This window comes from Centropristis striata, chromosome 1, assembly GCF_030273125.1.
Source record: "Centropristis striata isolate RG_2023a ecotype Rhode Island chromosome 1, C.striata_1.0, whole genome shotgun sequence".
Taxonomy (NCBI): domain Eukaryota; kingdom Metazoa; phylum Chordata; class Actinopteri; order Perciformes; family Serranidae; genus Centropristis; species Centropristis striata.
In genome coordinates this window covers 28,226,274-28,251,572 of record NC_081517.1, presented here as the reverse complement: position 1 = coordinate 28,251,572, position 25,299 = coordinate 28,226,274, and the positions used below count along the sequence as shown (strand labels likewise).

Genomic DNA, 25,299 nt, shown 5'->3' with positions numbered 1-25,299 from the left:
GTTAAGCTATTATGTTTGGCAATACATGGCCTACCCACATGGCTTTTGAACGTAGGGAGAAAAAAACGAAACAATTAATAAACAATTCAGGTATGTGCCTGTTCTAATATTTATTTTTTTATTGATGAAAAGATACCTTACTCTAATTAGTGTCATAGTTGGAAAAAAACATCCCAATATGCCAGACTTCTTTATGTGCTCCCAAGCAATATCCTGCATTTACATATAGCCCAATGGCACAATAATCACATCATTACCCACATCACACTGGTCACTACATCACACGCAGCATCACCTGAGGAGAGATGGAGTGCAGAGTTTGGCCCCACGTGCCACGCGCCACGCGGTTAGTCCTGGCTTGGATAGTAGTGGTGAATGTGGTGCGCAAACTACACGCAGCAGCAACGAGTCCCGTCCGTCACACAGGCTTATCGCGCGCTAAACCGGAGACAACACGGAGCGACTGAGCGGGGAGAAACAACAGGAGAAAGAATAAAAGAAGAGGAAGAACAGTGCTTTCCTTTAAGAGTCTTCTTCGTGAAGGTAATACATAATTTAAGTTTTCTAAAGATGAATATCATATTTGACATTTTGGGCAGAGAGACGCAGTTGATAGTTTCAAAGATAGCGCGGAATGCTTTTTTGTTGTTGTTTGTTGTCATATTTGGGATATTTTGCTTTATACGAGTAAAACTGTGGCGTGTTTGCATATTTGAATCGTAAAAATTACAATTTCCTTGCACTCGTAATGAGAGTGGAAGCTTTTACCATCACTTTGACTCATCTCTGTGTGAAGAGTCTACTCGTAGTAAACACAGTAGATGTGCTAATCGAGTTATAAGGGAGAAGGAGTGGTGTGATGTTACTTCTCGTTTTTAAGATGTAAGAAACCGAAAGGATATAAAGAGAAAACGGAAATTTTGAGAATTTAATAACTTTACACCAAATGCCAAGCCTATGGTCGTAATAACACACATGAATATAACTTAGATATATCATAGATAGATAGATAGATAGATAGATAGATAGATAGATAGATAGATAGATAGATACTTTATTCCAGCAGCTAACAATTAACAGGTAATTTTAAAAAAATAAGATGAGTTAGATGAGTTGGCTTCCCCCATATCCGTGGGTAACAACTCGCTCAATAGACTAAGTTCATTATTGATTGTTTGTTCAGCACGGGGACGTTAGTGAGAGCTTCAGGACCGCGGACAGCGATTTGAGCTCGAGCCAAAGATTAAACGGCAGGCGTAACAAACAGCTGGCTCTGATTACTTCATAGTGGATCCAGCCAACAAACAGACTCCGGCTAAACACACTGATACTACTGACCAATTACTACAATTACGTTTAAAGTGCAAATTAGCTGAAAAAAATTAATAAATACACAGATGTGGAGGATAAGCACCAACATGTATTGTAATATTCATAATTTATCATGCTTTTTGACATTTCGTTTATTGTGGAGGCTGCATACTATGTAATTTGATTAGCAACTAACAGTCTTAAATATTTTCTTTCCATTTACCACTGCCACAAAAAGTTATCTCAAAGAAAACAATGCTTAACAAATAAGTAGCCCACAGGCCTACTTGGCTGACAGCCACCCCTCAGAGTGCCAGCCAAACAAATACTGTTATAGCACACATTTAGACAGAGATAGTGTGGGCTGCAGGCAGGGGATTATTTTTCTGCAATTGCACAAGAAAAATGGTTTATAGCCACTGTTCAATACAGGCTGCCAACTCACACCCTCTCTGGATGAGAATTGTTGTTTACTTGTTGCAGTGAGGCAGACACTGATATAATATGTTGTCCATGTTATCTGGACTTAATATTGTAGTACTGTGGGTCAAAGTTGGAGAAATGTTGCTTGTGTAACATTTTATGTTGTTTCAGTTTTTCAAAAGTTCCATTTGTAATATTGGCAACTCAGTTTTTATGGACAGTTTTTCTTGTACAAGCCTTTTATCCAGTAAGGTAAAAGGCAATAAATTCAGGATTTAATTAAAGGTCAGTTAACCTACGTGTAAACCCTTCTGTTTGTTAGACAATTTATTTGATTGATCTTGCAAGCATTGCTTTGAATCTTTTTTTTGTGTTTTAGAAGCTAAACTACTGACTTGAACAACACATTAAACCCCTGGCTGTCAGTGGATCTTTGTATTTGCTATTTCTGACATGCAAGTCTTCATGCAGTTTTACAGTCCAGTCATAATGGGCAGATTTTCAAAGGCTCAAAGATCCACAGAGGGCTTTATAGCCTTGTCCATTTATACTGCCATTAAAAGCATGCAGTCTCCCTCCATTTCCCTCTGCCCCTGTGTCTTGTTAACTCAGCAACACCAGTCTTCACAGTTTACCAATTTGTCACTCCTGCCGACAAGTAAACACATCTGTAGGTCATCAGCTATGACAAACAGTTTGTTTGATATCACTTAATGGCAATATTAGTTAATAAAAGATAGAAAGAAAAAAATGATAAAGTTTCGGTTAGTGAAACTGGTAATTCCTGATTTTTTTGCTTATGTTCATGACTTAAAGAGAATACATATTTATTAAAAAAAAGGAGTCTGGCTTAGCAATTTTCCGTGGGATAGGGTCTTGTTTTCCTTTCTTAATGATCTGAAAACATCACTCACTATTTTTAGGGTGAAATGAAGCATGCAGAGCAGTTAAAGAAATGTGTTACGCACAGTAAATTAGCATTCCCTGCAGCCTCAGCCCACTGTCTTGGCTGTACCTCGCTGGTTTCAGTGATCACTCAGGCTCAAATTAACATCCTGATGGGAATGTCCTCAACAACTGAACACAGTGATCAAAGCTGAGAGAGGTGCTAAGTTTTCAAACACAGTAAATGTTTAAGACTTTGGAAATGAATATAGCAGCAAAGAATTGTTTTCTGTGTCAAGATAAAGTGGAATAATGACATCCTGAGCAGAGAATGAAGTTACACTTCCTTTGTGTGTGTTGTAATCTGAGCTCTTCTGGTCTTTGTTTTTGAAGTCTGGCTGGCTGTGTGCATGTTAGTGAATGTGAGTCCAATACGCGTGTGGCCAAGCACCCATTCTTTTTGGTCTGAGTTACTAGTGCTCTAGTGCAAGATATAGTGGTTCTAATATTTCTAAACTTTAAATTGTGACATTGATCCACTATTTAGTTTTAATTTAGATTGTTAATATATATTACTGTGGCTGCACACAGACTCTGGTTGTCTGGAGGTCCTACAGGAATTATACTCAGTTCTTCTGGATGTGGACAAATGTAACTGTACAATAGACTAGTGTGTATAAGAGCAGGGTCGCCCAAAGTTTTGATGACAAAGTGCCAATTTAGGCAGACAGCCTATGATAAAGGGCCACATAGAAAAAAATGCAGTTGTGAGTTATCCACCAAAATCAGAAACTTTACCAAACAGCAGTAACACTGATGCCATACAACCAGTAGATTTTGAGAAGTAGCCTTTCCTAGCTTGACTGAGATGCCTGTTAGGGGGGCACAGTTTGATACAGTAACCAAGAAGTGTGTTAAATATAAGTTACTGAAAGTGAAAGTGCTGAAATGGACAGTAGAAGATTAATATATAACACATTCATTTCCTGTTATATTGGGGAGCGGCATAAAGTGATTGCTGCCACAACTATATATTACAGCATACACAAGTTTATAAAAAATCAATATTTTACAGTTTCATATTCAAGCAGCTGTACTTCCTTGTTTTTATTCTGTGTTTGAGCGCCTACAAGACGTGTGTAATATATATGTTATTCTATAATCTTCCGTCATGTATTTCTGCATTTTTCTGTTGTTTGCCTCTGTATCCCCACTCCAGCATGTAAAATGCACTACCAAATAGAAAGCCTTGTTTTGGAACTTGCTCATCAGTCCATTCATGCTTCACTAATTCGGAGGACTCAGTATAGTGTTGCCTGGCGACAGGGCCAAGTCAAGCACTTATAAATGGGATACTTGTTCCCACAACAAACACGGGAAAATAGATGTTAGTGTTGTGGTTCACTGTTTTTCTGTGCCAGAGTCTATTGAGTGTTAACCCCTTTAGAGATCACTCCTGTGCCATTCACTGGTTTTATTAGATTAAATAGACCCGTCTGTCATCTTTGTTACAAATATGTCTAGGCAGAATAAAGCAGTTTAGAATTATTGTCCCTGATGTACACAGTATTTTGGTAAAGCAAACAGGGTCTTTTGCAGTGAAGAACGGTTAAAGTCTTTGTTCTGCCTCCACATTATATCGTTGCTATTACTTATGTATGCTTATCAGAAGATGTTAAAATGCAGAGAACAAGCTGACTGACAAGCTATCCGTACCCTTTCTGATCATGATACTGTATGAAGGAATACGCAGGGGATGACAGCTCAAAGCCAAAACCATTTGCTAAAAGACATAAGGGAACTGCCTTTGGAACAGCATGAAGGGCTAGGGCTATATCCAGAGCTGCCCCATCAAATTAAGATGATCTGACATTACAGATGTACTGCGTTTTGATGCAGTCTGCTCTAAAGTCTTGAGGGCGAAGGAAGAGAACACTTCCTTCTACACAAGGTCAACTGGTTCAACTGTTTCTATGCAAATGTGGTACAACATTTAACAGCCAGCTGACTGATTTTGTGCCCTCAATCTTGTGAATTCACTGTGCAGAAGAGGTGAGAAAAAGATGACATCAAAATTTCCACTTCATTTTCCATCTTGACAGCTCGCACCACCGCCACCTCTCTCTGCTGTTCGCCACATGATGCATTGTAAGTTGTCTGGCCCACAGCAGAGATTTGTATTTTTTCATTTTTGGTAGGCATGCCTTCAAGGGGGGGCTGAGGCATCTCGAAAATTAGACCACTGAGAAATCATTCTTGCTTGTTCGATCCCTGGTGGAGGCTGGCACAGCTCAAACATAATGGCTGATGTATGAGAGCATACGGAAAAAATGTCCTCTGTGATATAACGTTAACTGTTACTTTCACATAATCAGACAACAAATGGCTGCTGTGTTTACAGTCCTTCAGAATAACAAACCAAGCCAAAGAAAAAGAACCAAAAGAATTGATGATGATCGTGATATTATGTTGTGTTATTGACAAAACAAACAGTTGCTCTAATCGATACACAGTCCATTACAATATTTATCCTGCAAGGCCTAGTTTAATATACTAGAAGAAGGCATGCCTCTGTTCAAACTGGGTATTGTAGGAACTCTTTATTATAATTACTTAACAATTAACAGGGGTTAAAAAGTGTTCCTTAAAAAAAAAGACCCACAGCATTCAAGATTGACATAATGGTTACTATAGTAATGGGGGAAATATTTTTTAGATGTGCTTGACGTGGTTATGTAGGTTTGTGTAGGTTTATTTCTATACGGTGTACTCCAATATTTACTATTCATGACTTCAAAAATTATAAATAATATGTCATCCATGTTGTAATTGTTTTAGAGATGGGGCTGTTATGGCAAAAACCATAATGTCAACTATCTTTGTCAATATTGAGGTCCTGATTATTCAACATGATGACCCGCTGACTTTTATAAACCAAATGTAAAAAAAAAATATTATTTTATTAATATCTATTATATTTTAGTGCACTGCCACAACCTACAGAAAACAAGAAAACATATACTCAATATTTTGGTAAACTATACTCATCATATTCCTAGTCAGTAACTAGTAACAAAAAATGGTTGAAAGTGCAGCGCTGAAACTAAGGGTTGTGCGAGTTAGTTATAATACAAGACAAAATGTGTTTCTAAACGGAATGCAGCAGAATAATTGTTTTATCTCAATTATCTTGTTTTTATAATTGTTTGAAGCCAAAATTATGATTGAAATAAAATTTGATTATTTGGTCAGCCCTAGCTGTATGACATACAGGTTACTTTTTACATACAGGATAGTTTTTAAATTAAGGTTATTATTGGGTATTTTATTATTTCTATGTATGAAGTAGTTTTAAAAAGTCACATCTCGAAAAATAATACCGCTGTTGGTCTGTGCGTAATGGTTGTCACCCATGTGTGTCTTTTGTATTATTTAAGCTTTGCTTTTAAGACATTCTGGAAAGCCAAAAAACAGAAAAATAATCATCCTTTTAAGTACTGTTATGACCAGTGACAAAGTCCCTCCATAATACTCACGGCACATTAAGCAAAGAAAACAGGGAGGGGCTGTAAACAGTTTGTGGGTCACTGAAATGCACTTTAATGTATGATGATTTTTTCATGCACAAGTGTGCATGTAAGAAAGTATGTATGATGTGTATACTGTAGACATGTGTTGTGTTTTCCCTTTGGTACGTCTGCTAAAATTGTACAAGCAGATCTCAGTAGGCTGATGATGGGGGCTGCCAGCCTCATCCAGCTGTGTCCATGGCTTGATGGCATATCTCCTCTCTTGTGCATTGGACTGCCATTGTCCTCAGGCTCCTCCAGCCAGCCCTGGCAACATCAACCAACAACAACTAACTCCCACAGTGTGAGTCGCTTGTCTGCATCAGACGCAGAGGGACTGCACTCAGAGCCACGCTCTTACAGCCACAGTAGCTGGGTAAATAAGCATGCCAAAAGAGATCCATGCTGACACTGACAAACCCTCGACAGAGACTAATTCAAATTATGGTGTCAGTTGTTTTGATGTGACAATCAATGATGTTTACTACAGGCACAGGTCCAACAAATATCCATACAAACATTCATACAAAATTAAAGAACAGATTGTTTGGCAATAACTCCCAAATGGAAATGCATCACATCTGGAGAGTACCAGCTATAAGTGAACATGGTAAAAGAGCTCAGTTTAGTATGTTAAAAAAGTGAACATTGACTTTTGGTCTGACAAAGGACATAAACAGCGGTCTCCTGGGTGAGTGTCCTCTTTGTTTGACACAACCATGCAAATGTGGACTGTGTCGTTCTTTATACACTTCATCATAATTACTGCAGCTACTAGAGATCGCTGTGTAACAATGACAGTAAATATGGGTTATGAACTGCTTGCACAGACAAACTATATGGTAATTTTTTATGGGGGAGGACAATCTGGATAGGACAACTAACTCATTTTTTATTAAGTCAGAAAAGGATACATTTAAAAAAAAAATCCACAATCAAACATCATGCCTACCCAAATAAATACTGGCTTATTTTAGCAAATTCAACAGCCATTCATTCTTTAAAATGGTTGTCCTACCAGTTTGGGACATATTGTTTGTCTTTGCAGTTGTTTCACCATCAATAACCAAGAAACGTCACTAGCTTCAGAACACTATATTTTAAAAGGCTGTTTCTTATATCATAAAATGTGTTTAAATCATGTTGATCACAATTGCCTAACACAAAAGTTGTCATCCTGAGCTTTTTTACAAGCCTTTATATTCTTTTTTCCAGAAAAAAATATAATTTATAAAATCATGTTGCATTGTGGGTGAGCTTTCTCCTTTCCGTTACTTCTTTTGACCAATCACACATGTGATTTTCCCTGGAGGTCAGTATTTCTCCATAGTATTCTACAACATTTGAAAGGGGTGGAGAGACATCTGTGTTACTCTTTGCCTTGCTATTGGACTTCCAGTTTGTACTTGGAAAATGTGGTATTTTTGGCGGTAAGCTGTTTAAATTAAGGTTGACAGGAGGTTAGCTGCATGTTAACAAAGTAGACAGAATGCCCTACTTTTGGTGATGACGTGCCCTTTATTCTAGCAGTGGTGTGCCTCTGCCTCACTTGAAGCCAGCATGGCCTCTGGACCCCTAGTGGCTTTGTTCAGTATCACATTAGTGGTTGAAAATGAGTTGTTTACTTTTAGTAAAATCCTTTTGAAAAAGGTTTTTACAGTGTGGATATTAAATTTCTTTAGTAAAAATGTGTGAGCTTGATTAATATTTCTGTTTTTAGGTGACACAAACAATTGATAAGGCCTGTGCTTAATTAATCACCATGTTTAGGGATGAGGGGACTCGAGTATGGTCACAGATTGAAACAGTTTAAAATAATGCTGGTGTTTATGCAGGAGAGACAATGACATGTTCTTCTCTTGGCAGGCAGGGAGGACAACAAGGCTTTGCAGTGGCTTTGACGTCTAATGAAAAACATTTCTGAAAAATAAGAGTACCTGTTTTCTCAACTGAGATCAGGCACCATTTATAATCCTTTAGAGCCAGAAGAATAAGTAGAAATATTAGTATTCATGAAGGATTTCATACAATGACACTGTGTGTGTGTGTGTGTGTGTGTGTGTGTGTGTGTGTGTGTGTGTGCGTGTGTGCGTGTGTGTGTGTGTGTGTGTGTGTGTGTGTGTGTTCTTGTACTTCCTACATAGTTAGGACCACAACACGTTTTTAACCAACAGAGTGAGGACATTTTTGCAAATTGAGGACATTTCGACCGGTCCTCACTTCTTTAAAGGCTTTTTGGAGATTTCAGACTTTGTTTTAAAGGTTAAGGTTACATGATAATGATAATTAACTGAAACTGTATTGTGTGGTTACAAAACTAACTAAAATTATAGTGAAAATGTCCTTCACTTTTGTCTTTGTCAACTTTTTTCATACATGATGAAGATGGATAAGACAAAGGAAATAAAGGCAAAATTTACTGTGACCTTTTTTTAATCTCCCACCCAACAAATACCCCATTACAAAAAACTAAAACTAAGGCATTTCAAAAAAATAAATACTCAACTAAAACTAGCAAACTCACTCTAAAAACTCATTAAAACTAACTGAATTTGAAAACAAAAAATCATAACAAAATTAAAACTAAAACTAATGGAAAACTCAAAACTATTATAACCTTACAAAGGAATTCACTATTACAATGAGGGTCCTCACAAAGATAGAAGTACAAGAATGTGTGTGTGTGTGTGTGTGTGTGTGTGTGTGTGTGTGTGTGTGTGTGTCTGTGTGTAGTCTGGATGTTGGGGGTCTCATCCTGAAACTTCAGTACACACATGCCTGTCATTGTTATAATTTCCAAGCAAAGCAAGACGAGACAAGCCTAGTTTAAATCTAAGTTAAAACCTGTGTGAAACAGAAATTAACAAACATTTTCGTTGAAGGCCTTCTGTCCATTAATTGATTGCATTTTCTGAAGTTAAAGGCTTGGGTTAATCAGATGCTATTCTTTCCAAGTCAACAATGGCCAGCTAAGTCACATTTGATGAATCCAGGGACCCCTTAAATGTGCAATTCGTAAGGTGTAGCCAGATTTGCCAGCGAACAGACAGCATGAAAACAGTCCAAATCATGTAATCCTCACTCAAGATACTGACCCCTATTTGTTTGGAATGAGGGGCCAGTAATTACAAATGGTAGCCTACCTTTAAACGAATTTTTACAGAAATGTAATACTTATTAAGTTGGCTCATGTGGTGGTCTGAGTGGTGAAGGGTTTTATCAGAGGCACTGTTGCTGGCACAGAAAAACATGCTGCTGATGTTGATTATGTTTGAGTTTTACCCAAACGGCAATAGCGGCCTCTAGCTCTTTTACTAAGTAATTTGCTTATATGACTGGGAAAAAATAACGGGAAAAAAATGTCCAAACGCAGACTTCTATCCTTAACTCCTAGTTAAGCTAAGCAGGGGAGTGTTACTCAGCACTGCCTGTACCTACTTAAAAAAGTAATTGTCTTCAAGAGAAAGCTTTTTGGGGGGGAAACAGCTACAGTGTCATTCAGCAGCTCCTTGTTCTCATGGAGCATTGTTCTCAAAATAGACAAACTTCTCCTGCTCATGGCTAGCTGCTTTAAATTTTGATATACAATATTTTTTTGATTAATTGCTACCTGGCATGGTAAAATAATTGCTTTTATTCATTATGCTGTCTATCTTAACCCATTTTTAAACTTTTAAATTCAGACTCAAGTGTAAAAAAAATTCAGTGATAATAAGTGTGGCTATTTTAAGCATCATCGCTATTATTACACTATTCTTGTCTATTTTTGTCAGTGCTTGAAAGGTACCGCCAGCCTAAATCACTCCTCTTCTTACTCTTTCAGTAATGATACCCTATTTGTGGAGGCCCATATTTAGGTGCAATCAGCACTTCAATGTGAGCCTCTATGCTGTATGACTAAAAACAGCTTTCTGGTCCTGCGCAGTGACACGAAAAAGGTCTATGAATGGAGAGTAGCATTTTGTCCTCAAGCTTGATGCTAAATGACTGAAAATAGAGCCGTGGACATTGTAAATGAATGGCCACTGATTGCACCGGGGTCAAAAATAGCTGAGGAGGTTTAATGTTGGTTCTTTCTCATTAATGCTGGTCCTTTGTGCTTTACTCTGATTGCTTATACGTGCATCTGCTTCCAATCACCATCAGTCCAGTTTGAGGAGACACGAAGAAGACTGCCTAAAAATAGTTGAGAAATGAGTTTGCATAATTGTACAATTTTCTTTGTGTGTAATTTCTGTAGTAACATTGGTTTAAACAGGTATCATAAAAAGTTATATTATCTGCGGTGTGACTGTGGTCATAAATCATGCATTTCTCAAGGATAGAATCAAGGCTATTGTTATACTCACATATCTTAGAAAAGTAATTTCACATTAGAAAATGGAAGAGGTGAAATATGCCTCCTTCTATTATTCTCAGGCTAAATAAGATGAGTAATAGGAACTTCAAGGGTTAATTTTAATCTATTGAAATTGTTTTATAAGGTACTTGTTCATCGTCAGTGTATCACTTATAGAAGATGGCAGTCAGCATGCACCCAAGGGGATGGGGACTAAAGCCATTATCTAATGTACCAGACTTCTTTGACAAAAATAGAAATTTTACATTGCAGAGCACAGAAGATGCTAAGCAACTAAGCAACTGAGGCAGCAGTAGACATGTTCTGTGTAAATGTTCCGTAAAATGAATGAAATGTCAAGTTCAAGAGTTAAGAGCTTTATGGCTTCTACAAGAGCAGAACCCAGCCCCTGTGAACTGGCCCCGGATAAGTGAATGAAAAGGGATGGATGGCTGGATATTTGTGTGGTAAGGCTAATTTATAATCTATATTGCAGCTATAAGAGGTTCAGGGATTTTATTGCCAGTGTCTCCTCTCAGCTGAAAACATGGAATTTGATGAAACACTAGTTGCTGCATCTTCTTAAAAGCTTTATTTATAACCACTAGCAGCACCACATCCCAGCGCTTCTACATCTGACTGCTCCGTCTGTTTCGACACTCGTTCTGCACTGCAAGCTGCCAGATGTGTGGAGATCTCCATACTCTATTCTACCGAGGCTTTACATCCAGTCATGGCACAAGATGTTGATCCTTGGAGAGAAGAAAAATGACATGAATCCTGTGAAAACTTCAAAATCCTTTGACATATTCACTCCATCTTTCCAGTCTCCCAGTGGGCTCTCAATATGGCAGCCCACTGAGAACTCATTATGTAAAATCAATTCCTTTCAACACGTCTCCTATGCCAGGCTCCCCAGCACTCCAGCTTCCGGCAAATGTGGGCATCAGCGATCATACGAAGAGATCCATCACATTGTGTGATGAGCGCAAGCATTCATACAGTGACACATACTGTACGCCATCTGCAGTGCTGCCTCTGCATCACTAAATGTGACAGTGTAAAAGTAGATTTGTATGAGGAGTTGTGTGAGATTTTAGCAGAAAATGTAGGAAAATCAATTCTCTTCTGAGCACTATCAGTGTTATGAGTTATGCAGTTTTTTGGCTGCAGGCAACATGAGGGCAGTCAAATGAAAAACTTTACATAATGTTTTTCCAAACATGCCCCGCTAAGCTTTTGGCCCTGCACAATGTGGTTATTCAAATTATAATGAGACTTGGAGAAGAGAGACCCTTTCCCAGATTTCTTTCTCATCTAACAGGAAGAAAGTCCTTTGTAAAGGCTATCTTTTATTATATTCCCATTTATTACTTTCCATTTATGTCCAACTCATCTCTGACTGGAGACAGCTGTGGAAGATCTCCATTATAAACCTGCATTAAAATGGAATAATAATACTCTAGCAAGACTGTCTCACCATCCAACAACCCACAGACACACCATCTTCCGCAAGTATTAATCACATGGTTATGCATTAATCATGTATGTTACTGTCATTGTCATTTGGATGACGGTTTCAAAGTGTGACTCAGTGGAGTAATTTGTTTCCTTTTGTTTTTTTAGGGGACAGCATGTGCAAGCATTGTTCTCAAAAATAAAAATCTACTTTTCTAAAAAATGTCATTGTACTTTTTTGTTTCTTAACTTGTTTCCTCCAGTTTTCCGATCCTCTTTCCTTCAGGACAGTTTGATAACTTGTTTCTTTGGGGACCATGGTAAAGATGTTTCTGTTTCTCTCCCTCTCCCAGATCCCCTTTCTGCCAGCGGCGCCCCCCTGCTGTTGAGGCTGTGGTATGAGCCTATGTGGCAGGAAGGCGCTGACTTTGCTGAGCAGCGTGTTCGCTGTTTGCGCCCTGGGCCTCTTGGGGATCGCTGTAAGCACCGACTACTGGCTCTACCTGGAGGAGGGCGTCATCCTTCCCCTCAACCAGAGCACTGAGGTACGCATGTCCCTCCACTCTGGCCTCTGGAGGGTTTGCTTCTTGGCTGGTGAGTTAGTATGAAGTCTAAACATACATATTTTACATTTATGTCATTAATTTCAGTCGGATCTGCTCTGTGACAGAGTTTTATGACCAATTGGGTAGTGAGCCGATAAAAGACAAAATAAAGAGACCAGATTCATCAATCAAATCAAAATCAAATCAAATAGTCTTTATTGTCATTATATAGTTCACTATACAACGAAATTGAAAGTGCCACTGCATAAGGTGCATAGTTATGACAATCATAACACAAAACAAAACAACAAAACAGCATGAGTCGGCAGACCTTATCACCCTCTGCAGCTTCTTTTTATCAGCTGCTGAGCAGCCTGCAAACCACAGAGATGGAGAACATTAACACACTCTCGATGGTGGAGCGGTAGAAGGTTACCAGCAGCTTCTCCTCCAGTCTGTTCCTTTTCAGTACTCTCAAGAAGTGGAGTCGCTGCTGGTCCTTCTTCACCACTGCTTATTTGTTGTTTGACCAGGAGAGGTCCTCTGAGATGTGAGTCCCCAGGAATTTGAAGGTGGGGACCCTCTCCACACAGTCTCCATTGATGAAGAGAGGAAGATCCCTGTGCAAGCTAAATTTGCACATTTATTCACTCAGAAATACATGCAAACAAACTTCTGGCACAAATAAATACACACTACACACATTGTTACAAGAGTAGCCAACCTAGCCATTCTGCATGAAAATATTGTATGCAAAGGGACAGTCATCTCATCCCAAAATCAAAAATACATATGTTTTCCTTTCATCTGTAGAGCTATTTATCAATCTTGACTGTTTTGGTGTAAGTTACAGAGTGTTGGAGAAACATGCAGACATACTGAATGTAATGTAACCAGACACCACTCAGCCTGTGGTTTCAAAACCACAGAAAAATACAATGAAAAAACTCAACAGCAAATTATGACCCATTTACTCACGATAATTACAGAACCTGCTGTGAGCAGTTTAATGTTTTCTTTCTAGTAGAGTTCCTTATGCAATATAAAATACTAATATAATCTTGAGAAACCGGGTCATGATTTCTTCAAATCCATTGTTGGTGTTGATATGTCCAACTCTCGATGCATATCTCTTTGTTTTGTTTTCAGAAGTAAACTGAGCAAACAGATTGAACCTTAGGAATTATCTATGTCCATACTTTAAAGATTATCACAACCTCTTTAAGTTAACCATTTGCACTTAAATGGAATGTGGCACTTTATAGTGAACTGTTTATTTTATTCTTAGTAGTAAAAAAACAATGTATTGTTTTTTATTTAAATACTCAGAAGACCTCCGAAATAAAATGGTAAATCCATATTTTAGTTGGTTTTTGAGTTACATAAATGTAACAGGTTTTATTTTAACAAGTTTTTTGGCAAATTAATCTATTGAATATTGTACTGTGATGACCCACACAATTTACACCCCTAATGAATAGCACTACAGGTAGTTAAAATATATGTTTTGATTTTGGAATGAACTGTCCCTTCAATGCCATTGTTATGGGACTATAAGTGTTCTACATAAGTATTTACGGTAAACAGAGAATGATCAGTAAATTCAGCAGCACCACCTTGATCTTTAGCAAGAAAATATGGAAAGACATAGGTCAATAACTTCTTTCAATCAACAACTCACTGACCATGATAGGTCTGTCTTTAACCAGTAAACTGCTTCAAGTATTGAACACTAGTCTTGCTTTGCATGACTATTTTAACTTTGCTGTAACCTCTGTGCAGCGACCAGTACATTTCCTGTCATATTTGATTTTAACACTCAACTTTATATTAAGGTGCATCCTTGCAAGTGTCAAGTATTTTCATTCCAGTTGAAAGGCTGGCTTTGCTAGATCTCTTCCCTCATGACTTACCCAGTTGCTGATTTCTGTTCTGTGGCACCAAAGGCAGCTTGAATTGATTGACTTATTTTCCTCTGTCTTCCTTCTTTGACCTGCATCTATTTTCCTCCATGGCATTTCACATGAAAAACAAGTATTACATAAAGTCAGAAAAACTGCATATTTCCACAGTGCATGCTTTGAAACCTTTTTGCAAAACAGCGTTCCTCCCCAGCTCGAAAATTACAAAGGCATGCTTAGCGGTCCTGATTGGAAAAGAAACACTAACTGTTAGATTTTATTCTTCTCTTAGAGACACAACCCTCCAGACAAGTGTTGCCCCAAAGTAAACCAGGTATCAACTTTTGCTCTAACCCTTGGGTCTCTCTGGTGATGGCAACAGTTAACTGAATCAATATGCTGTCATACTTGTTGTGTACTGTAGATGTAATACATTGCACTCAATGATGTTCCTCATTTGGTCTTTTAGAAAAAAATCATTTGTAAATATACCAGTTCATTCATCCTGTAATGCAACTGTATTATTCCATTTGTTAAATTGTTCCATTAACCCAATGACCCCTGCTCCACACTGACCCGCTCTGCCCTGTCAGGCAAAAATGTAGGCAATCCAGTTTAGGTAACAAATGTTTCCCTGCTGTGTAGCAGGCCACAGTATAAATGGACTAATGATCTCGTGTGTGTTTTAGAGGCAATTGAGTGGCCCTATTGCCCATTTAACTGTTCTGATTTGACCCAGAAACAATTGCTGCACTCTACCACAGTATGTTGTTATGTCAAAGAACGTGAACGAGGTTGCATGGTGTTTTGGTTGGTATTGATTTTGGTTTGAATTCATCGGGTGTTTGGTTGTTTATTCCAGCACAAGTTCATGTAGAGGATCTCTACAGCCAGCAGTTAGTCTGTGACTGGGAGTTCTGTATATCATGCACAATATAGGGTACTGGACTGTTTTTGTATTGTGCTGCAATTACCAACCACTCTTAGAAATGTACATATTTCTTGTTTGTAATATTTATAACAAAACATTTCCCCCTTCATAGAATTACACTGTAAATTCAGCTTTGCAGGAGCTGCCTGACAGTATTATTAGGATTGCATTTGCATAGATTTTAATGCATTTTCATTCCATTACAAATGTTTTTTTTTTTCTATTGTAAGCCTGGCATATAGCTGGAGTCCTTCAAGACTGACTACAAATGACCCGTTAAGTCTGCTCTATGAAGCCTAATCAACATTTTCCTTCTGTTGCAGTTACATTTGAATTGACTGAGAATTATTTCTGCCAAATAATAATTAAAAAAACACTAGCTTCAGAGTCACACTACAACACAAAGCGTGACAAGCGTGACTGTTACTAAGGAAACCTTCCACACCTTTAAGTAATGTTTCAATAACTCAGGAGAGAGGAAGCCCAGGGAACAATAGAGACCTTCACTGACACTACATAACAGGTTGGAACTGTGAGGATTTATTTTCTATTTTTGATTAAATTTGTACTTAATGCCAAAAGCAAGAGCTAAATAAAAGGCAAGAGTGGGAGAGAGATAATTGACAGGCTCTCGCATACCCTTTACATTTCTGTTACACATTCCCTGATCTTCCAGTTCTTGCCTTCATGTTTTATTTTCACTCTTTCAGTCCTCATTCATCTACATTATTTACGATGCATTCAGAGCATTTAAATCCCAGGGTTCTTGACAGGAAGTTGTTTAGCCTCAGTGGTAAACCACCCTGATTTTGACTCATTTCATCTCATGACTGATTTATAGTTACTAAATGATGGCATAAACAAACAATAGCGAAACCCATTAAAGGTTGATATTTTCAATGTTTTATTGAATACATCATCAACTGTATGCTGTTGGCAGAGGTGAGCTTTTCAGGGCAGGCCAGCCTTTATTATAAAACACTGGGAACATTTAATGCTTGCTGTAAGGAGTAATTGTTCTAGGAACCTCATGGGCAACTATGAGTTTGATTTTGATAAAAATGTACATATTTTATACAGCCAAAGTAGTTCAGCTATGTACCAGTAAGTATTATCAGCATGCACTGTAATCAATTCACAAATGCTTAATGGTAGTATTTAATGTTGGATGTATTTATTCATATTAAGTTTAATCTGAACTAACCCTTAGTCTTGTAATGTGATAGCATAACTTGCCTTACTGAAGCTAATTGCATATATTGAGCCACAAAATATCACCTTATCCAACACCTCCTAGTGTGCAGCATTAATAAAGTGTTGAGAAGGACTTCAGTTACAATAGTGTGTATTTGTGTGTCAGCGTGTTTTGGTGCTAGACTTTGTACCATATGTGTCAAAGTGATAAAGGGAAAGGTGCTTAAATCTAATGCTGGGTGTTCCTCACACAAATTCTGACAGCAGAAATTGTGTATTGTATTAAACAAGCTGAGGATTTCATGTTCACTTGCAACTTGCTGTGAGGTCATTTTTTAAGTGGAATTCAACAGCTTCACAAAGGAAAAAGATGAAATTGCGTTGCAGCCATTGCACAACGTTAATTCATGCCTGTGTATGAAAATAAATCCTGTATAATTACTGAAAACAGTCATAACTTTTTTTCCAGATAGGCATCATCATGCAAGGGCAACCTATATACCATGCTAGCATACTGTACATGCTCCTGTAATTTAACTTTTTTGTCACTGGACTAATTAACAATTCAATGGCTAATCTGTAGTTCTGAATCCTACTTCCACTCAAGATTTATATGAAATTCTACTGAAGATATTTCTTTCCCTGTCCTTTGTTCCAGGAGAGGAGAAAGGCCGATGTTTTACCATCGAGTATGTGATGCCCACTAATGTCCAGATGACTTCTGAATCCACCGTTAGTGTCCTGAGTAAGTGACTGTTCACTCTGCACCTTGTTTGAATGCTATCAGCCTATTAAATGGGCGCTATCAGTGGTAATCACGACCAAATATGTGAGCGGTAGGGCCCTTGTCTACCTCCTGGTTGGCTCAGTAGGCTGTAAATAGTTTGGTGGGGACCTCTAGTGGCAGTAGAAGGTATGAAGAGAGCAAGGGAGGAAGTCATGTGAGATTGTATACATTAAGTATCTAATGTAACATCAAAGTTTGCATACAGAGGATGTTGGGATGGATGGATTAATCAAAAGTGTCAGAAGTGAAACTTAAGTGAGATTACATTTTAATTTTTAAACCCAAACCATGATGGTTTCCTAAACCTAACCAAAACATTTTGATGCCTAAACATTGCCATGTGTTTAACACTGCAAATGTTTCATGTTTATAGCAAATAATGGCCTTCAGAACCTAGTAATAGATTTAGCAGGTTGCTTCTAGCCCATAAAAGCTTGGTCTAACCTAACATGGTTTCAGTAGTAGCTAAAGTAAAGTACTTTTATACTGTTACTTGTAGTTTTTCTCAAACTGTGATTTTTATTTTTACTTGAGAAAATAATTTCGGTACCCATGCCATCACTGCTGTACACTGCTTGTACTATGAAGCAACAGTAAAACAGTGATAACTGTTAAACTGGATGTTTAAGTTAAGACTAACAAAATAATTGCAATATTTACTTTATGCTATTGTTTCATGCAGTATGTGAAAGAGGTTCCAGCCTCCCTGCTAGTTTTAGCCCATGAGTTTTCTTGTTTTAAGTCCTGCACTGCACTAGTGGGTGGTGAACAGGATACAATGGTGCAGATATGAGGATACAGTATTACAGCAGAGAACAAAACAATCCTAGAATCTCTAAAATCTCTAATCTGAGTGACAGAAATCAGAACAGGTGTGACTGGGCTGTTTAAATGGTTTTTGGGATCTTGGTAAAACGCCTTCATGTGCATTTTAGCAGCCCTGAGAATCAAGTTCCAGTCTGCCATGTTTTATTGGGCAGCTGCACAGTGGTGAGTGGTACTGGGGAGATGGCCTGGACTGCCAATGCATTAGGGCCTCCCAGTGAGGCACATGGCTGGCAGGTGAAAGAAGTGTCTGGTAACACCAGCGGTCACTGAGGCAGCACTGAGGTAGTAGATGTCTGTCTACAGCCCTTTCCAAGCCAATGGTACTGTAGGGATAGTGTTGAAGGGTATGCAATAAATAAGACCTTACTGATTCTGTAATGTCAGTTCTGAAGTCATCATACAGTATGCATGACTAACGTCTGACTTGAGTATAAGTCACGTGACTTGAGTCACGTCTCTGCACTTTGCTGCCATATATGCTTGCCATCCACTCAAGATAAGAGCTGAGAACGTATGAAAAATTCAAGGGTGCCATTTTCATTTTGTAGAGGACCCCTGCTGGAAGAAATGCAAGAATACACATAGTGTAATTACTGTGATGACAAGCCTTCAGGACTACAGAGAGTGTCTTCACCCTTGTGTCCTTTGTGTCTTCAAGCTGTCTGTTTTAGTGTCAAAGAAGTGAGAAATAGATAAAGGTAAAGTAGCTGATCATCAAGGTACATTTACACACCTCTCAACACTCTGAAGGTTGTCATAGCACATTAGGGACCTCATTAACTAAAGTATGCAAGGTTGTGGGGATTTTAATATTGAAAACACTTAGAGTTGATCCACCCATTTTCTGGTGTGCCTAATATGTCAGCAAGGTAAAAATATCAAAGGTGTGATTATTATTTTAAATAGTGTAAGAGAAAAGCAGATGATAGGAGTGGGAGGCAGGAGAATGTTTCTGAAGGTGTGGAGGTGAAGAAGGCAGAAAAAGGTGAATGAAAATATGAGAGAACAAAATGTGCGGACTCCATTTAAGCCATTTAAGTCCATATTTATTAAATATAATTTTTTATATAAAGTAAGGCAATGTGGTATAACTATTTATTTATTTGGTTAAGATGACTTAAATGGCAATGGCAGTTCCATAGTTTGATGACCAGTTGGTAACATACTGTATGTAATAGTTGCAACTCTATTTGGAAGTGATTTTACCCATGTTTTGGGCTGAACATGAATTCAAAAAGACTCACTTTTCCCATATTTTATCCTTTCAACAAGAGTTTATGTTAACAAAAGCCAACTTTACCACTCAATCCAAACTTTACCCAACAAATTAAATAACCAATTCCATTAAGGTTATGGTCTTAAACATCTTAAACATCTGGTCCACTTAGCTGGAGGGCTAACATTTTGTGTAATGGAGAACACATGGGGGTCTGGAAAGAAGTACACAGTCACTTTACTTCTGGGATGTACTTTACCATTTTCTCACAGTGGGGAGGTCTAGTTTCCTCTTGATATAAACAAGGAACCATGTCCTAATCCCATGAGATGCTGCCTCAACGAGTAAGACCAGCCTCAGTGGAAAAAACATCATGCTGATGCTTTAAGGGAAAAAATTACAATAAAGTTACAATACAAAGCTACAAAAAAAGAAGAAAATGTAGTCAACAACTGCTGTATATCAAATCAAAATCGGTGAAAGTGCAGGTTTCTAATTCAGTCTCAAAAACGCTGATCAGTTTTCCTTGTCTTCTTCCAGAGATGATTCGTTCTGCCACGCCCTTCCCGCTGGTCAGCCTCTTCTTCATGTTCATTGGTTTTGTGCTCAGTAACATCGGCCACATCCGACCCCATCGCACCATCCTGGCGTTCGTTTCTGGAATCTTCTTCATACTGTCAGGTACTCACTTGTTTGGCTTTTACTCACAACATCCCCAAATCAATAAATCACACTTACAAAAACATTCAAAAGTGATGTTCGCATATGAGAAGGGGACTGTGCCATCCTTCGTATATCTGCTCTATATATAACAGAACAGTGACACTAAATGTATTTAAAGGAACACCGCAGAACATATTGATATGTTCTGTTCTGTTAAAAGATGTTATCAATAGTTGCACCTTTCCATACATAGTCATTAGAGTTTGTCTTTCATTTTCTCTCTCTCTCTGCCTCCCTCAGGTCTCTCCCTAGTGGTTGGTCTGGTGTTGTACATCTCCAACATTAATGATGAAATGTTGAACAGAACCAAAACTAATGAGGCCTACTTCAGCTATAAGTACGGCTGGTCATTTGCCTTTGCTGCCATCTCCTTCCTGCTCACTGAGGTAACTGTTTCTGTTTACTGCTTCTGTGTACTGTATGTACTGTATATCAACATGAGCCGATCAATTATTGGCCAGTAATGGGAAATTGTTATTATTATGCATCATTCCAATAATGAAATTATAGTCGATACTAAATGATAATAAGCATCCATAGGCTTTTGGTTCTTTAAAAGCCTTAATTTTGGGTCTTTTTGAGTGTTTATTACATTGGCATGGCTTATTTGACAGATTACCTCAAAACAGTGAAGTTTCTTTATGTACTTTACAAGAAAAAATATATAATCAATTGTATAGCCCGAGCTGTACTTTGTTTTGCTGTGTTAACAATAGAGATGTTCATTAGATGTAGTTAGGTCAGAGTTAAATCATCCACCTTCACTACATCTGAGCATTTTTTACCCCCAGAGTGCATAAACTGCAGGTTATGAACTCCTTTTTAAATTAAAATAATGTTTAAAATGGTTATCTTATTGATATTGGCTGTGAGAGGCACGTAATTGGTTATCTGCATCAGCTGAAAAAAAAATCCCTATTATGCATCCCTAGTTGTGTTAATGTTCAAAATGACAGCACTGGCATCTGTTTGCTTTTGCTAGTTTACCTCACTCATCTGTTGCATTCAGGATTTACAGTGCACATTCAACAGATGCTCTCATTTATCCTTAAATTAGTATCTAAAAAGACTTAAAATCAGTCTTCTTTGTGTGAGAGCTGTAATCAGTCATTGTTCACAAAAGAACTGAAAATTAATGTAGCACAAATGAGGCATTTACAAATTCATCTTCTTCAGTTTTGCTAATTCCCTTTCTTCAGATATTAACAACTGTGATCTGTTGTGTTGTGAGAAAAAGTCCTCATAAAAGATGATAATGTCGGGTTAATACGCGATGATTCATATGTTTATTCTGTTGTTTTTGTGGATAATTGATTCTGGCTTTCAACCAAGCAGCGAAGGTCTGCAAATTGCTTTCTATGCAGTCAGTCATTCACAATAATCTGTTGTCACAGGGAGAGCAAATGTTGAATGTGCATTTTTTTCTGCAAAAATGATGTCATTTAAAGAACATGAAGAAAACGAGACAAAAGAAAAAAACAAATGCAATCCAATAACTAATGACTCATGACTCAAATGTTCACTTTAGGGGGCTGATTTTTGCAGGTGATTATAGGCAAAATCACCAAATAATAAGGTCTCTCAGCTGCAATTTATTTTATGACAAATTACTAATTTTAATGGTGAAAATGCTGTTATGACCTGAATTTCTGAAATGAATGTTTTTTAGAGCCTAAACTTCTCTTTGCCTCTATCTCCCCCCAGACGGCAGGTGTCATGTCAGTGTACCTGTTCATGAAGCGCTACACAGCAGAGGAAATGTACCGGCCCCATCAGGGCTTCTACCGGCCTCGCCTCAGCAACTGTTCAGATTACTCCGGCCAGTTCCTCCATCCAGACGCCTGGGCCGGACGTGGCCGCAGTGCCTCCTCCATCTCCTCTGAGGCCTCCCTCCAGATGAACTCCTCCCACTACCCTGCTCTCCTCAAGTGTCCAGAGTATGAACAAATGTCCTCGTCACCTTGCTGAGGCAGACGATAAATGGTTGTTTAGGTTTTATCTATCTGGATTTTGGAGTAATTTTTTTGATAATTTCTATATTATCAAGCTTGAAGTGTCCTGACTATGACCTGATTCTCTCTACCCTCCCTCCTGCTGATCTTTTTATTTACACTTTTGCTTCTATGGGGAGCAAACTTAAGTTGAGGGGTAGCCAGTTCACTTTATTCTCCGCTTGATTCAGAGAGAGCTGTCAGAGAATAAGAGAGGAAAGGTTGACCAGGTTGTACTTTTATCTGCTTTTTCTCTAGTTTTTGTGATAGGTGACTAGCAACCGGCTGAAATGACAAACTGAAGGGTAAAGACATCTGAACTGGGTAACTTGAGTAGCTTCAACCTGCAGTGTGCAAGTCCACTAGTACTGCTTCAGCTTTTTGACAGGATTACACGCCACTGCACATCTGCAGATATGGCGACTTTAGGTTAGAGGTAAGAATTAGATTGGCAACTATGTGCCATGGATGTAGAGGCTGGTTTTCAACCAGCCAGAAACCGCAAAGTAATCAGTGACATTGCCATGTGAATGGAAAAGTTGATTAGCATAATTTATCATAAAAGGTGGTTCAACCTTTTTTTTTCAATTTGTTCGTAAGATCATTGCACAAATTGTGCAGGCTTTGTATTTATGATAAGGTCAAAATCAAATTGATATAGCTCATTATTCTACATACTGTCCATGTGCACCAGCTGTCAGTGTGCAACTCTCACTCACTTCTCAGTTTGTGCAGAAAACGGCTTTTATATTATACCGCGGCTGTTCTCAGACACATCATGTGTTTATGTGAAGCTAGAACTCAGTTAGAGCTTATGAAACAAATGTTAAATGTAAATTTCAACCATTCAAATGGCTCATTTTAACTGACATGCTGTAACAGGCTGGGCTTGTGACAGATGGTTTGTGACCTTCCATATAAACTTCATCTCTTAAGCCACCCTGTGAGGATTTCTGTATCAACAATTTGCAGGTCACATTAGTTTTTAGTTAACAGCAAGTATTTATATTCCAGGTGTAGGTCATTTGCATAGGAGCCCATACTTTGTATGTAGCCACTGAAGGGTGGAAGACTTTGCTTTGCTTGTATTTACATATTTATGTGCAGCTAAATTACATAGTATGAAAGTTTTTATTTGAAAGCTTGTTTTCATTGGTCCCCATCAGCAGTTTAAGAGCATTGTGTAGGATTTAAGGAGATCTTATGAATGGCAGTACGGAATATAATATTTCTAACTTTGTTTTCATTAGTGTTAAATCACCTGAAACTAAGAATTGTTGTGTTTTTGTTTGATTAGAATGGACCCTTCATATCTACACATGGAGTGGCCATGTTGCACCAGGGGCACCAATTTCTACAGTAGCCCAGAACAGACAAATCAAACAGGGCCTTTTATTTTTTTATGTTACCTAAAGGTCGACTTAGTTCTTCGACATGCATGGAGATGAAGGTGTGAGCGGAGGGGTATTCAGTTGTTTGCAATCCACAACATCACCACTAGATGCCACAAAATCCCACACACTGAACCTTTAAGTAGTGACACCAAAGGAAAGGTTTGTATTATAGGCTGCTAGTCAGGGCATATGAGTAACATTCTTTTTCATGGCCTAAATCTGAATATGTTATTGGTTATATAAACGTATAGTGTTTCATTGTATATTCTTGTAAAGTTAAGATTGTTAACTTATTATTATGAATAATGCAGGACTGCTTAAACCATACAAATGTATATAAACCTTTTATATTATCTGAGAACCTATGGTTCATGTATGCAGTGGTCTATTCAAAAAGTGTATTTAGCTAGCATTTAAAAAGAAAACAAGCAGTACAGAATTGCAACTCTGACTGTGTTTATCAGTTATAAAAGAGTTATAAAATATTTATTATATATTGAAAAAATAAGATAAGGCCAAAGGGGTGAAGAGGGAGTCTGTTTGGTTTTTGATAGAGAATGTCAATGATTCAGGTGGTATTAAAGACTATTTTGAAATGGAGCCATTATGAATGTAAGATGTGCTGAAGGAAATTGAAGGGGACTGTTTTTGCAAATACTAAAATACCTCTCCTACAAAGATTTATTTACCCAAATTATAGATGCATATTTTTATAATTTACCCCCGATAATAATGAGTATTCTTAGATGCTTGACATACAAATATACTGCAGTCCATGTAGTGTGCCAAGGAAGAAGCTGTATCCAGGTTGAGTGGCTTACAGGTGAATTATTGAATATAAACATTTCATGCAGTGTGACAAACATATTACAGAGAAGCATTTTGTCTTGTGCAATATATTTTTTGTTACTTTGATATATTACTAAAATTAGGATTATTGTCCGTATTTAATGTTGCATGGTGTGAACTCCACGTATTATTAATGGCATGCAACATTTCACCACTGGATCATGGTATTCCACCTGCAGTACATGTAAACAAACAAACAATCTGTGCCAAGCTATGCTCACTCTGTTTTGGTATATAGACCAGTTTCATTTTGTTTATTTTAAACACTGTAAATATGAAATCAGTGTGTATATAGATTCATTTTTGTATAGATTGAAGTACATGTAAAAAAAATATAGTAGTTTTGTTGTTGGTAGATTCATCTGCAGTATATGTGACAGCTGCTTTGCCTCCTGCATCACATTGAGAATGTGAGTTTTTGCATAATGGTATACTTATATAAATGTAAAGTATTCAGATGGTGTCATTGTCAGACATGAAATGAAATGTCAATCTCTGTGTATTTTTACAATCAGTCATTTTCATGATGTTAAATGTGCAATGGAATATGTATACTCAACGAAATAAAGTTTAATGGGATTTGATAAACAAAAGGCTTGTGTTTTGTATCACTGGAATGTCCATGTGTGTTTATATGTATGTATTATATATAAGTAAAATGAATATATATATAATCATTTTACTTCATAGTTTTATTCTAGTTTTAGTCAATTACAATCAAAACGTTTAAGTCCAGTTTAAGTCAATAAAATTTCCTCACATTATAGTCAACTATTGACTTTCAATTTTAGGCAATATTTGACCTTTCTGTATTATTGAATTGAGCATCACCCGAAAACAATATTGCTACCGTTTCAGCTAATAAATTAATATTTCTTTAACATTTTTAAAAAAGGCAAATGAGTGAAATTAGCCTTTTTGGCACAAACTTTACAAAACAAAACAAAAACAAACA

At 37.7% G+C, this 25,299-nt stretch overlaps 1 protein-coding gene across 1 annotated transcript; it reads left to right on the top strand.

Annotated features, from left to right (window-relative positions):
• The first annotated feature begins 423 nt into the window (after nucleotides 1–423).
• LOC131974795 (voltage-dependent calcium channel gamma-5 subunit) lies at nucleotides 424–24,937 on the top strand. Its single transcript, XM_059337275.1, has 6 exons — nucleotides 424–543; nucleotides 12,339–12,579; nucleotides 17,215–17,301; nucleotides 19,928–20,068; nucleotides 20,351–20,496; nucleotides 21,815–24,937. The coding sequence occupies exons 2-6, from the start codon at nucleotides 12,384–12,386 to the stop codon at nucleotides 22,076–22,078; spliced, it is 834 nt and encodes a 277-aa protein (XP_059193258.1). The 5' UTR covers nucleotides 424–543; nucleotides 12,339–12,383; the 3' UTR covers nucleotides 22,079–24,937.
• Nucleotides 24,938–25,299: the final 362 nt, after the last annotated feature.

What these genes read in the sequence shown, in the direction of transcription:
- LOC131974795 (XM_059337275.1), top strand. Translation starts at nt 12,384, where the DNA reads ATGAGCCTATGTGGCAGGAAGGCGCTGACTTTGCTGAGCAGCGTGTTC. An exon ending in ATCCACCGTTAGTGTCCTGA is followed by an intron (nt 17,302 to 19,927) that starts GTAAGTGACTGT and finishes GTCTTCTTCCAG; the next exon opens with AGATGATTCGTTCTGCCACG. An exon ending in TCTCCTTCCTGCTCACTGAG is followed by an intron (nt 20,497 to 21,814) that starts GTAACTGTTTCT and finishes ATCTCCCCCCAG; the next exon opens with ACGGCAGGTGTCATGTCAGT.